The sequence below is a fragment of the Hippichthys cyanospilos genome, chromosome 17 (genome assembly GCF_059441005.1).
Source record: "Hippichthys cyanospilos isolate Australia breed blue-spotted pipefish chromosome 17, RoL_Hcya_1.0, whole genome shotgun sequence".
NCBI classification, from domain to species: domain Eukaryota; kingdom Metazoa; phylum Chordata; class Actinopteri; order Syngnathiformes; family Syngnathidae; genus Hippichthys; species Hippichthys cyanospilos.
Genome location: NC_142385.1, coordinates 1,388,172 through 1,402,706, shown reverse-complemented (window position 1 = coordinate 1,402,706; position 14,535 = coordinate 1,388,172). Strand labels below are relative to the sequence as shown.

At 39.9% G+C, this 14,535-nt stretch overlaps 1 protein-coding gene across 5 annotated transcripts in view; it reads left to right on the top strand.

Annotated features, from left to right (window-relative positions):
• Positions 1 to 14,226, top strand: part of dnah9 (dynein, axonemal, heavy chain 9) — a 39,333-nt gene extending 25,107 nt beyond the window's left edge. For all 5 annotated transcript variants that reach the window (XR_015868301.1, XR_015868300.1, XM_088438170.1 and 2 more), the window contains 3 exons: positions 9,540 to 9,683; positions 11,356 to 13,317; positions 13,391 to 14,226. Coding sequence is in view for 1 of the 5 variants with exons in the window: in XM_088438170.1 (XP_088294296.1) it covers positions 9,540 to 9,683; positions 11,356 to 11,370 (159 nt within the window). In the remaining 4 variants the exon portion in view is untranslated. The remainder of the gene's footprint in view (positions 1 to 9,539; positions 9,684 to 11,355; positions 13,318 to 13,390) is intronic.
• The last annotated feature ends 309 nt before the right edge of the window (positions 14,227 to 14,535 follow it).

Sequence of the window (14,535 nt, the reverse complement as noted above, 5' to 3'; positions counted from 1 at the left end):
ATACAAATAAAATTTGATTGATTGATTATATCCACATCACAACACCGGAAATGCAAAGAAAAAATAAAAGAGATAATCATAAAACTGGAAGTTACAATTAAGGCATAAAATATCAAAATAAAATGCAACTGTTACTTTGAAATTAATGGTTATTTACAGCACCCCCTTCAAAAAACTATTAACTCAAATTGGGTATCTAAAGAAAGGGACCAGCTGATTTCTTTCTCTCTTTTTTTTTTTTGCTACTTTCTAACCCAAAGTGGTTAATCGAATGTATAACCTATTCATTTTATTTGTTTGTTTTATGCATGAAACAACCATGTTTGGGTTGTTTAGTGTGTTATTTATTTGACTTACCATATAGGCTCAGTCCCCGGCTATTGGTGTTCTTCAGCAAGACACTGCACAACCAGTTGCTCTCTGCTGCATCATCATGAGGCAAATGAGTAGTTAGTATAAAGCACCTTGATCACCTCAGGCAGGAAAACGCTACATAAGTGAAATAATATTTAGCTTACCAATAATAGACAACCCAAAAAATTTGACTGACCCTGTACACACCTGAACCAATTCTTTTTCTCGTTAAACTTTTCCATTCCTTCAAACTTTGTACCACATTCAGAATAATTCCAAGTTCTGCTTGAGGACAATATAGCATTATCAATGCATTTTTTCATAATAGTAGCTAGTGGCCAACCAATGTGTACAGATTATGAAAACATTTAGCAATAGAATATGATTCCATCGATTCTGGAGTTGATCCTTAATGAACTATTGAGACATGAGGGTCTATTTTTTACTAACAAGATCACTACATATATTTTTAAATCAGGAATATGATATTCTGTTGCAATTTGAATTTTTTAATTTGTTTTGGAGAAATGAGGAAATAGCAACTTCCAAAACGCCCACTGGAGCATTATGGCAATGGCATCCTGCCGCTTTCCAACACAGCAACTGGACACACATTGTCTCTTAAGAATTATTAGACATACATTGCTTAAAAGAAAAGAGAAAAAACAAAACAGGGATAAATCAGCCCCAAAATTGGATGTGAACATCTCTGCGACTGCCCAATCTCTGCGACTCAAAAAGATACTCAAACACAATGTGTGCTGAGAGACTTTTCAAGTATGCGTGATTGATTGCAGATCATTGGACTGAGAGGTTGGACTCTATACCACTTTGGAGTTGCCTGCGGTGGGAGGGGCAGAGCAGGTATGGGCATACTGATTGCCCCCTGGCTTAGCATCTTTATGTTGGGGTTTACCCCATTGGACGAGAGGGTAGCTTCTCTCCGCCTTTGGGTGGGCAGACGGGTCCTGACTGTGGTTTGTGCTGATGGATCAAACAACACTTCAGAGGACCCACTCTTTTCGAATTCTTGGAGGTTGTGCTGGAGAGAGTTCCCTCCAGGGACTCCCTCGTCCTGCTAGGGGACTTCAATGCTCACTTGGCAATGACAATGAGACCTAGACCCGATCTGAACCCGAGCTGTGATTTGTTATTGGGCTTCTGTGCTCGTCACTTGATTGTCAATAATAAACACCATGTTCAAACACAGGGGTGTCCATTCAGTATGTACACTTGCCACCAGGACACCCCAGGCCGTAGTTTGATGATCTACCTTGTGGTCATTTCATTGGATTTGCAGCCGCATGTTTTGGACAATCGGGTGAAGAGAGGGGCAGAGCTGTCAACTATTCACACCTGGTGGTGTGTTGGCTTCAATGGTGAGGAGGATGCCGGTCAGACCTGGCAGACCCAAATATTTTGTAAGGATCTACTGGGAATGCCTGGCAAAGTCCTCTGTCAGAAGGTGTTGGAGAAAGAACATTAGCCACTTCTTTAATCAACTCTTAATCATTCCAATTAATCAATTAATTAATGGTATGTCAATCAATAATAACATGTTAATCGATGTTATGTTAATCAATAATAAATAGTCAGATATATCACGTGTTAATCAATCGTGTTAGACAATCACACCATTCACATATGTTAATTATTTGCTATTGATCTATTGATATTTCTTATTTGTGTCTGTTGATTCATAGTTGATCCATATGGCGATTATACATTTGACACCTTTCAGACCATAAGACTTTGCAGCAGTTACATGTTTCATATATTTCATATACGTTATAGGTTGTGTTCGTAATAATGGTTGTCGAGGTCTTTTCAGAGGGCAGTCATCAGCGCTGTTGAGAAACAGCCTCAGATCCAGTGCCCAGAGCCACCTGAAGACTCCTCTGAAAGGGGAAGCCGTTTGAGGAAGTGCTGTGGACCTGAGCGTTCAACTTACTGGAACATGTTACTGCATATTATGTTTTGTCACACTTACATGTGCTTATCTTTCACTAATGTGTATTTCAAAGCTTTCGGTTTCAGCCTCACACATCGCTCCCCCATGCATTTTTATCTTTTAGGACTGGAACCTTCATGTAACCTAGGGATTAAGATAAGTGGGGGGGACGAGAGAGAAGGGCCTCAAAGCACGGCATCACTGCAGCTTCTGTGGTCCTGACTCGTTCTCTTCATGCATGAGCAAATACTCGCCTTCTCTCTTTATTTGTATATATATATATATATATATATATATATATATATATATATATATATATATATATATATATATATATATATGTGTGTGTATGTATGTATGTTATATACAGTGGGCCCCCGGGTTACGAACTTAATCCGTTCAGCGGCTACGCTCGTATCTCGAATTGCTCGTATAGCGGGCAATCCAAACCCATGTTAATTCGTGAATGCGTGCAACGCGCGCAGAAGCCTTAGGTAACATATTACGCTGTATGCATATAATGATATTGAGTGACATAGTCTACTGTACAGATGCTTTTAATTTGAAATACAAAGGAAAAAATGACTCTTACCTTTTGGAAAGATGTGATTTGAGCTGAGATAAGCAGAAGTCAACACTATTGAGCAGATATGCTATTGGTCTTACAGTGTCACAGTAACTTTTTCAGTCAGGGTTTTCTCTACTTCCTTCCATCCCAACCAGCTGTGCCATCAAGCTAGATAAAGGCGTTCGGCCAATAGCATATCGGCATTTCTGTGATTGACGTGTAACGCCGGCCAATAGCATCTCCGTGAGTGAGACCGGGTGACCTTAATCGACCAATAGCATATTGGCGTCTCCTTGACTGACTGATACTTATTGGCACGTTTTTTTTAAACGGTTGGAATGTATTGACATCTTATTGATTAAAACACATTTAAATTTGTGACGATTCTTTGTCCTGCAATCGGCACACTTAATTTCATGTCAGCGGTTTTTCCCGACGTCAATTGAGCTGGGTGGTGGCGGAGGGGAGAGGCACCACAAGGCACCACACTTACAGCTTGCTCGAGCAACAATTTACTGTTCGGTCCAGGTCAACAGATTTGCAAAAGTGGCGCTGCCCCAAACATGTTGGGAGATTGTTCGACTAACATGACTTGCAGATATGTCAATCATCTATTAGATGGTACCATGATACCACCCGTAATTGCGAGCGGACCAACGCTCGAACTCATCGCGGCGACGCAGAAATGCTATTGTTCTTACAGTGTTACAGTAACTCTTTCAGTCAGGGTGCAAATCACAGAGATACTAAAACATCATCCTCTTATTTCTTCCTTTACCGCTGCTAGTAATTTTAGAAGCTATGTCTAACAGATAAAGTTTGCAAAGTCTTCAAAACATTCCGTTTTTCACTCATTTTGTCTACTTCCTTCCATCCTGTCCCATCAAGCTAGATAAAGGCGTTCGGCCAATAGCATATCGGCATTTCTGTGATTGACGTGTGACGCCGGCCAATAGCATCTCCGTGAGTGAGACCGGGTGACCTTAATCGACCAATAGCATATTGGTGTCTCCTTGACTGACTGATAATTATTCGCACTTTTTTTTTTAAACGGTTGGAATGTATTGACAATTAATTTAAAAAAAAACACACATTTAAACCAATGACAATTCTTTGTCCTGCAATCGGCACATTTAATTTCATGTCAGCTGTTTTTCCCTTTAGCTGTACAAACACTACACTTAAATGGTAATTATATTTAGACACCGTGAGTGAGACAGTCAGTGTGACGTTGTAAGACCAATAGCGTTCACGTTACCGCCATAAGTATCTTCTGATGATTTTAGATGACGTACCTGCTGAATTTGTTGACGCAGTTATGCGAGAACAATTTTAAATACTCAATGGCTGGATTGTCGGAATGCTCGCAAGGCGAGAGGTTTGTTCGTAAGCGGAGGACAAAAATCTCCCTGATCCACGCTCGTAAGGCGAATTGTTCGTAAATCAGGGTGCTCGTAAGCCGGGGGCCGACTGTATATATATATATGTGTATGTATGTATGTATATATATATATATATATATATATATATATATATATATATATATATATGTACACACACACACACACACAGTGGGCCCCTGTGTTACGAACTTAATCAGTTCAGCGGCTATGCTCGTAACTCGAATTGCTCGTATGACGGGCAATCCAAACCTATGTTAATTAGTGAATGCGTGCAACCCGTGCAAAAACCTTAGGTAAAAACATCACGACTTTATACACATATTAGAAATTAGTAACATAATCTACTGTACAGTTAAATTAAATAACATAAATATACAAAGGAAAAATGACATTTACCTTTGGGGCGACGTGACTTGAGCTGGGTGGAAGCGGAGGGGAGCAGAGACGAACCCGCAGAACATATCACCGGCGATTTCCTTCTCTTTAATCCATAATAGAAGAAGCCTCTCCATTTTGTTGTTGACCGAGGTCCGTCCCCTGGCAAGGAAAGTCTTGCCCTTAGTAGATTGCTGAGCGGTTACGACCATACTCACTAGCAAGGTTAACTATGCGTGCGCCTCCTTCGTATTTTTTTTATTATCTCCTGCTTGGTTTCTGTTGTCATCATCCTCTTACTTCTTCCTTTACCGCCACTTGCAATTTTAGAAGCCATGTCTAACAGATAAAGTTTGCAAAGTCTTCACAACACACCGACCAGCTCGATGAGGGCGTTCAGCCAATAGCATATCGGCATCTCCGTGACTGAGATCGGGACTGTGACATTAATCGACCAATAGCATATCGGCATCTCCGTGACTGAGACCGTGACTGTGACTTTATAAGACCAATAGCATATCAGCATTTCTGTGTCATGCGAGAATAGTTAATATTGTTGACGCAGCAAAGCGATAAAAATAGTGCGGACACACTGACCGGCATGTTGGATTGTTATAAGACGACAGGTTTGTGCGTAAGAGGGGGACAAAAAAACGCCGCGGTCCACGTTCGCAAGATGAAAAATTCAGAAAACGGAGTTCGTAAACTGGGGGCGCACTGTATCTGTACTGCAGTAATTTCACGTCCGAGGAGGGCCCGTGGCAAGTGCATTTATAGTTACTTCGTCTGTCTGGCATGCAAGAAACCGTCACAGCATATCTCTCTGCAATACATTATAGTCCCCCCCCCCCCAAAAAAAAAAAGTGAAGCCGCGAAGTAGCAAGGGATCTCTGTAAATGGCTTCCGTTCTTAATGCTGTTTTTTCTCCTCGATGCCTCTTTTTCATTGGAATTAATACTTGATATTTGCATGAAATTGAATTAACACTTAAAAACACTAACAACAGCACATTGTTCAACAGCTGTTTCCCAAATAATTTTGAACTTCCAGACTACTTTGTATGCATTTTTCTTAGTAAATGTTTTTATGATGTTTCTAAGGCTCGGTTTACTCTGCAAGGTTTGATACTCAGTTACAATTTTTTTTGTGAAATTCATTTAAATTTTTTGGGCAGGGGTTGGGGGTGAGATTTTTTGTTATGGAATTATGTGCAGTGCCAGCAATGTCTCACTCGCTTGCATCGAGAGAGCGGCTCACTCACTCCTAGCGAGCAGAGACAAACGGCCTTCATTGAGTTGTCTTCAACTCATCCATTATTGTTGTTTTGGTTTTTCCAACCTGCCTGTGCCCTTTTAGGAGCAGTATTGTGATGTTTGTCACTTGTTTGTTATGTGTGCATCAGATGAATTTGACCTGGCCGTTTAGATTGAAATCACATGCAAAATGATCGGATACGGATTTAGTACCAAGTGACCAGGTGTGCATTTTAAAAAATCTAATGTGTCTTTCACACTGACATCAAAATATCCAAAAAAAGGTTGGATTGGGTCGAAAAAAAATCTGAATTGTGTCACTTCAGGCTCCAATGTAAACCTAGCCAAAGATACTGTGATGAAAATGCACAGGTGTTAGCGTGACATTACCTGACTTTAACACAGTGGTCAGACAAAGATTTGTCTCTAAGCAGTCAAAAGAAGAGAGGCAGGATTGCTGTGTTTGTGCACGGTGGTGCAATCTCAGACGTCTTACCATTTGGAATACCTCTGTACATTGAGCTGTTAGATGTACAAATATGTCGATATCACCCACCATTGGAATTTTCTACTGTCATGATCACTGTATACAGCCCCCATTCTGCCAGAGACACAGCTTGTGAGACAATACATTGAGCTGTTGCCGGGTTACACAGCTGACACGCAGATGCTCTCATTATCATCATTGTCATTTTAGTGACTGCAGTGGAGACACGGCATTGCCCACTTTTAACTAGTACATTCAATGGACAGTAAAACATTTACTTGCTGTCAGCAAACGCCAGGAATGTATATTGTGATCTTCTCCCCGAACCACATGGGGACAACACTCTTGAGCTCACAAACTTTTCTCTGCATACATAAACTTCTCTGAAGATGTATTATTATATGGCCGGACACACTGGACTCGTCCTTCTATACAGTATGTGTGTATGATTAGTATATGTGTGGCAAAGCACTCTGTTTATCAAGACACTCAGGAAAATATTTTGTAGACAACAAGTGAAGTTATATCTGTATGCGGTTCAGCTTGAGCAGGCTGGTCAAAGCTGTCCTGCCCAAGACAGCAACTTGTCACGGCATGCCAGTATAATGATAATGTAACAAAGATTGAAGGTGCAGAAAGACTGTCATCTACTCAAGCAAGGGAGAGTGTGGAAGAATGGTAAAGAAGGTACACACTCTCCCTTGCTTGAGTAGATGACAGTCTTTCTCCATCTCTGTGAAGGAAATCATATATTAGGTTGTTATTATGTGCTTATTTCTTGTCTAGAATAACCTGCATTGCTATCTATGTATTCAGTCCTAGTTCATCTCGCCCCAGTCCATAGATAAAGCTGTTGACGCAGGAAAGTGTGAGCTGGGACCTTGGCCCAGCTGTTGATGGCGCCCGACTGGCTCTTTTTGGTTATGTCTTGAAATGCGCAAAGCTTTGCTGAATGAATAAAAAACCAGGCAGGGGCGCTTGAGCAGTTGAATTAGTGCCAGGAACCCACGAGATTGTTCGCCGAAGCGTTTTCCCTATGCCATGGTATAGAAAAGTCAATCTTGGCTGGTCTGAGATACTCTTTTTGCTGCTTAGCAGCTAAGCTTGTCCTAGTCTTTTAGAGATTTCTCTAACAACCGCCAATCATGCATTAAATGTGTTGGGTGATCTGTAACAAAAAAAGTATTTTGACAAATTCTAACCTTAAGCTGCATGATTATTTAAATGTTAATCTCGATATCGTCTGCGACGATTAAGATGAAAATCAGCGATATTAACATTTTAAAAGCCGGCTATCAGTACATGTCAAATCAAGCACTTTCGGTCATCCTACCACCAGGGGGCAAACACAAGGTTAAGACATAGCAAAGAAATAGCAAATGAGCAAATCCTGCAAGAACGTCTGCAGCTTGGTTTATGCTCGAGGCGCCCCGTAAGTTTGACGAGGTTCCACGCGTCAAAATGACGTCTTTTTGGCAACCATGCCACTTTGCGTGGTGTCAGTGCTGGTCAGATTTTCCGTAACGCATATACCTTCTGGAATTATTTTACTGGACAGAAAACACCAGACAGAAAACATTTCAGATGAAATATTGCTTATTGGTGTTCACGGGTGAATACCGGCGAGCAAGTACACAGAGGCGAGGAGTCTGATTAAAAAAAAAAAAAAAAAAAAAACAATTCAAAAAAAGCTTGGAAAAATTTTGATCATTTGAATCTACTAACCGGCAAAATTCCACATGTCTTCTTTCACATGTCAAGAGTGGGACGCAATGACAACGCTCACTCAAGTTGGTTTCACTGGTGCTCCAGAGCTATCAGGTTTCCATTCCACCCTAAAAGCCTTTAGATGATAATGTTTACCACATGTTTGCATGCCAAAACCCTCGGCCTTTCTCAGCCCCTGTTATACCATACTAGATTGAGAGCCTTTTTGGAAAATCTGCTTGGCAAAAATAAAAAAAAATTGGGTTTGAAATTACCAAAAAACCCATTTTGACTTCTAAGTCCATCCTCACTTCTAGTGATTCTGGTACTTTTGTAATGTTTTTTTTTCTGTGTTTAAGGCTGTGTTTAAGGCTGTTGTAGCTTACAGGTCTGCTCTAGTAGCTATGTGCTTGGATCTAAGTAGGCCTCTTTTTTTTTGTAAGGTTTGCACCCAGCAAGTTTTTGCCATAATTATTATTTACTATTATTATTTTAGTTTATTATTATTATTTTTAAGTATCAAGCCTTGTTTATACAATGTATACTGCTTGTTTTAAAAAGGTGAAATAAATAGACATGTTGGACTAAACATGATGAATACTTGTGATTAATGATCGTGATCGCAATATTGACCAAAATAATCACGATTATTATTTTGGCCATAATCGTGGAGCGCTATTCTCACCTATACCATTTGACTAACAATTTAAATTCATACAATGGCAAATAATTATTTCGATGAACATTATATTTTTCTGATGTCCTGCATTACAGTACCAACTGCTGGCAAGGACAGACTCAGTCAGATTTTTTTATTTTTCTTAAGTATAATTGGCTTGTATTGGCATTGTATCGGTCTGGGACCAATACCTGGAATGAATACTCATTCATCCCTACTTAGGACATGCCCTCTTGCAACTCTTCAAGGCTGCTCTTGTATTTTACTGTATTTTTTGTACTTTGTTGGATTTGTTTACATTACTAATATGAGTGTTTATTAAATGTGAATACTATGCTATGTGACATTCGACTTTTTTTTTTGCCTTACTCAGCGTCAGTCTGCGTGAATATACTGTACTTGTCCACATTCACACTGTACTTGTCCACATCATAGCAGAACTGCATGAAAACCAACACAAGGTTGAAATCAGTCAACCTGTTGCAGTACCACAAGCTTCCACGTTTTTGGCAATGTTGCTCATAGTTTACAAACGTGTACTCTATTCTACAAGACTTGAATTTTTACACGAATTCCTGCCCAGGAGAAATTAAACTCTGTTAAACAATATTGTCCATCAAACGGGTCAAAGAGGGCAAAGTCAACAGATCATTCTTTGTTTTGTTTTTTAATTTAACAAAACATCTGTTTAAAATAGCTTTGCAATTAACTACTTTACTTCTTTACTTTGAACCTTGGCTTACTTTTTCTGCATTTTCGCAGGTCCAGAGGCATCTGTCGAAACTATTTGACAACATGGTTAAAATGCAATTTGAACCAGAAGAAAATGGGAATCCCTCAAAGACTGGCATGTATAGCAAAGAGGAGTATGTTCCTTATAAACAGTCTTGTGACTGCTCTGGCAAGGTAAAATCAACTTATGCTATTTTCTTCATGTCTTATAAATGGCTTCTACCCTTCATTGAAGTTCGATTCTGCAGTTATATCGGAATTCTTCTACGCCATGAACACTCGTTTATCGTGGTAGTTAGGTTCCGGCTCCGCCAGCGATAGCTGAAAATCCGAAAGTAGCGCCCCCACTTTTCACATTAAAAAAAAAATTATATATATATATATATATATATATATATATATATATATATATATATATATATATATATATATATATATATATATATATATATTCTTTTTTTTGTGAAAAGTCTTCATGCTGTACTTGTTATGGGGTGGGGTGGAATGGGGGCCAGAGTAGATTAAAATGCACAGGTGATGTTCACCAGACCGTTGGAAATCTCTTACAGAGTTTTCTTTTATAATAAAATGGTATTTCAAGTGTAAACTCTCCATTGTAATCATCTTTGATCATGTACAGATGAGACTTTAATTCAATGTCTGGGCTGCTACTAATAGACTTCAAAGGAATGGGGTTCACTATGTTCTTCTTCCGGCAGTTGGCAATCCAGATTGCTATAGCACCTTAAAAACGGAAGATCGTTTTATTATGAGCCGTAACAATTGGCTTCGCTGAATTGCCAAAGGTGATGGGAGCTGTCTTCCTAATGTTCGTCATGTCCTTCGTAATGTAGCGAAGGGGTGGATTTGTTCACTCACAAATGGTGGGCCAGGGCCACGTAACTTCTCTCTTCCTTCAACATATTGAGAAGTACAGTGATCCCTTCCCATTAACCGCGAAGTAGGGGGGATCACTGTGTCACCTCAGCAATTGTCATCATTTTTCGTTGGCGTTTAGACTCAGTACAAGCCTTCGCAGGAGCAGCAGGCTCGGGAGCCACTGCAAAAGTTCAACACAAGACACAAGGGAAGCAGCAACGATATTGTGAATCTGCGTCATCGAAGAAAAATCGGCAATGTAGCAAATCCGCGATAGTGGAACCGCGGAATTGCGAGGGTTCACTGTACACACATCGTGTACTGGACTGCACTTGCAATTGTGAGAAAAGGAATGTCAACCCTTGGATATCAATTTAAATAGTAGAGATGTGCAAAAAAACGATTTTAATCGGAATCACGATTCTCATTTACTACGATTTAAATCGATATATAAGGTGAATAAATCAATATTTAAATAAAACTTAAAATGATACGCTTCCTGTCAACTTCCGTCCTAAGCGCTGCAATGACGTCACCTCAGCCTTCTCAGAGATTGTCAAATTTGCACTGTTTCACGCAGTCTTGTCTGGTTCCCACGGTCGCGAAGTTTAAATGTTTCAGTTCTGCCTTTCAGTTGATTTGTTCCAGACGACTCTTGCTATACTTTTATTTTGCCGTAAATTGTGCAAACAGGAAGCTTGGTGCACTTTTGAGCGTGTTCGGAAAAAGTACATGATCGAATACATGCCAATCAAAACCCGTATTGAACTCCTACACGTGCAACGCTTCTATCCACACTATTGTTTGTGTAAATTTTTAAGGTCATATTTAAAAGCTTAAGTGACATATGATGTTAGTTTTAGGTTATTGTTGAATTGTCAGCTAATTTAAGTTTTTCTTTTACACTTGCTGTGAATGTGTGCTATCAAAAAACATGGCTGATTTGAGTTATCTTCTTTATTTTTAGTTTCACTGCCGATGATGATGCCAAGATGTGCAATAAAAGCTACAAACTACTATGAGGACCTTTCGCATCATCACTTCAGGGTTTAGCTTGCTGTCCAGCTTGGTCACAGTGAGGACGATATAGTTTCACTTTGCTGTCAAGGAATGAACCATTGAAATAAATGAGCTAACCAAGGAAAAATATTCATACAGAAAATAAAGCAAACGCTTAACATTACAATACTTAACAATTACAAAACAATGTATGCAAACTTCAAATTATTTGACAAACACATATTAATCACATACATGCAAATAAAAATACTGTGTCTACTGTACTAAATAATATGTTACAAACAACTGATAAAGCTCCAGAAGTGTTCCCCTTACCTTTACCTGTACTATCAATTGAAAAAGTTCATATTTATAGCTTCCATCCATCCATCCATCCATCCATCCATCCATCCATCCATTTTCTTCCGCTTATCTGGTGTCAGGTTGCGTGAGCAGCAACCTTACCAGGGAAGCCCAGATTTCCCTCTCCCTCTCCCTCTCCTTTTCCACCTCCGCCGGGGGGGATCCCCAGGAGTCTTCTCTGTGGACTGTCACCTTATCGTGGTGGAGGGGTTTGCGCGTCCCAATGATCCGAGGTGCTAAGTTGTTTGGGGCTTCATGTCCCTGGCAGGGTCACCCATGGCAAACAGGTCCTAGGTGTGGGACCAGACTAAGCACGGTCCATCAACCCCTAATGACGAGTAAAATAAATGGAGTACAGTTTCCTGCCCAGATGCGGGATACTGGGGCCCCCCTCTGGAGCCAGGCCTTCAGGTGGGGCTCGCTGGCGAGCGCCTGGTGGCCGGGCTCGCACCCATGGGGCTCAGCCTGAAGAGCTTACATTGGTCCCCCTTCCTATTTGCTCACCACCTGTGGGAGGGGCCATAGGGGTCGGGTGCTGTGCGAGCTTGGCGGCAGCCAGAGGCGGGAGCCTTGGCGCTCCAATCCCCGGCTACTGATATTTATATCTTGTTTATCATAAAAGTACTGATAAATGTCAATAATTTTCATTTGGGCAAAAGTTTAAAAATATAAATATATGAATTAATATTTTAATAAAATCATATTTCCGAATATGAAATGACTGTATCTTGTTCTACTTTTTTGTTTCATCTTATTTTATACTATATACTGTAAGTACTTTATAGTTAACTTAAAAATTAGCAGTTGCGAACGTGCTATTTTTGTGGAAAAAGCGTGCTCCTCAGATGGAGTGCGATGAGCGGACGGTTTTGTATCGTAGTCAATGGAGTTTGCGCGATGACGCTATGGAGAGACGCAGGGCGGCGCGTAATTTCGCCTCTGTGTTGAAGTTAAAAAATGTAAACTTTTGCCGTTGTTGCGTTGCGACAGCCAATCAGCTTCGGGATAGCTCTACGTCATGCAGCGTCCTCTATTAGTCGAGATAGAGCAACATGGGGGAGAAGGTAGTAATATTAGCCGTCTCTGAGCTCCCAGAGCTATATAATACATTTTGCCAGGGTTACCGAGACCGAAACCAGCGGGAGCGTGTGCTCAGTGAGGAGATTGGCATACCTGGTATGTACTGAATTAGCACAATTTTAGCACATATCGTAGCTTTTAGCACGGTAGCTCTAGTTCAGTAGACAGTGTCGGCAACTTAATTTGCGATGTTGAAATAGTTTTTCTCATCAGCAGACCAATGCCGCAAGAAATGGAAATCTTTACGGGACACATGTTTACATGAGATAAGGAAAGAAATGTCAAAAAAAAAAAAATCAGAGCTGCAGCGACTGACAAAAAATCCTCTTACTCTGCGAGTCTGTCTTTTCTCGAGCCCTACGTGTCCCTGAGGGAGACCAGTACTAACATGGAGCAAGTCAGAATCGTAGAATACAGCGGTATTGAAACAAGTGATTCCAATACCGCTGCACCATTGCCCGCCGGCCGGCATCAAGTAGGAGGGCAGGTAGGTCAACATGACGACACAACCACGATTTTAAACACGCACACTGCATTTTTCCTATCTCTAACTTTTACAGATGATCCACAGCAATAGTTGGGACAGGATGGAACTTCTGGCTCTCCTCCCTGTACTCAAGAGGTTCGGCCAGGAAGTATGTACAGTAATTATCTTCCACAAGATGCGGACGTGCACAGGCATATTTTCCACTCTTTCTTCCAAATATCCTAATGTGTTTGATGCATTTTATGAAGCAGGTGAAACATATGTACACATTCGCAAAATAAAGCTACTCTATATAGTATTCGTGTACACTGTACACAATTGTTTTTTTTTTTTTTATCCTAATGTGTTTGATGCATTTTATGAAGCAGGTGCAACATATGTACACATCCACAAAGTAAAGCTACTGTATATAATATTTGTGTATACTGTACACAATTGTTTTTTCTTGTCATTGTGACTACAGCACATTTTATGCTTGGATAATTTTTGTAATTTGATACAAATTTTACAAACCTATTTTGATTGTATTCTGGAAAGAAAAGGAAACGATCCACCACAAGAACTGAAAAAGAAATTAATGACACAATGCTTCAACATTTGAAGCAAAGAGTTAATTTTCCTACAGCTTCATCTCCTCCGCCATCCAATGATGAAGATGAGCTCTTCATGAGAAGCTTGGTTCCTGCCTTGAAAAGATTGCCACAAGGGCATAAAGAATCGATTAAATTTCAAATCCACAAATTACTATACGATGCACAAAGTTTAACTTTAGATTTAGAACAAATTACACAATAAACACTCTGGGTGGCAATCTTTTCAGGGCAAGAATCGGTCTTTAATGTTGAAAGGACAACATATACTGTATATATTTTTTTGCTATTAGAAAAATAAAAGTACTTTGTTTTCTTACTAGTTTTTTTTTGTCCTTTACATAAAAACAATTGAGGTAATATGCATGTGTGTGCGCCTTACTTAATGTGATTAATATGATTCTTTGCACTTGTATAGATTGAAACAGAAATCATTTTTAAGTAATTGAATCAAATTGTTTAGAATCGAAAATCGTTGAGAATCGAAAATCGATTCTGCATCAAATCGGAGACCCCAAAATCGAAATTGAATCGAATCGTAAGACAGCCAAAGATTCCCACCCCTAATAAATAGGTTGTAAAATGTGATCTTGGGTTATCTACAATAGCCTTGAAAATGTAAAATTAT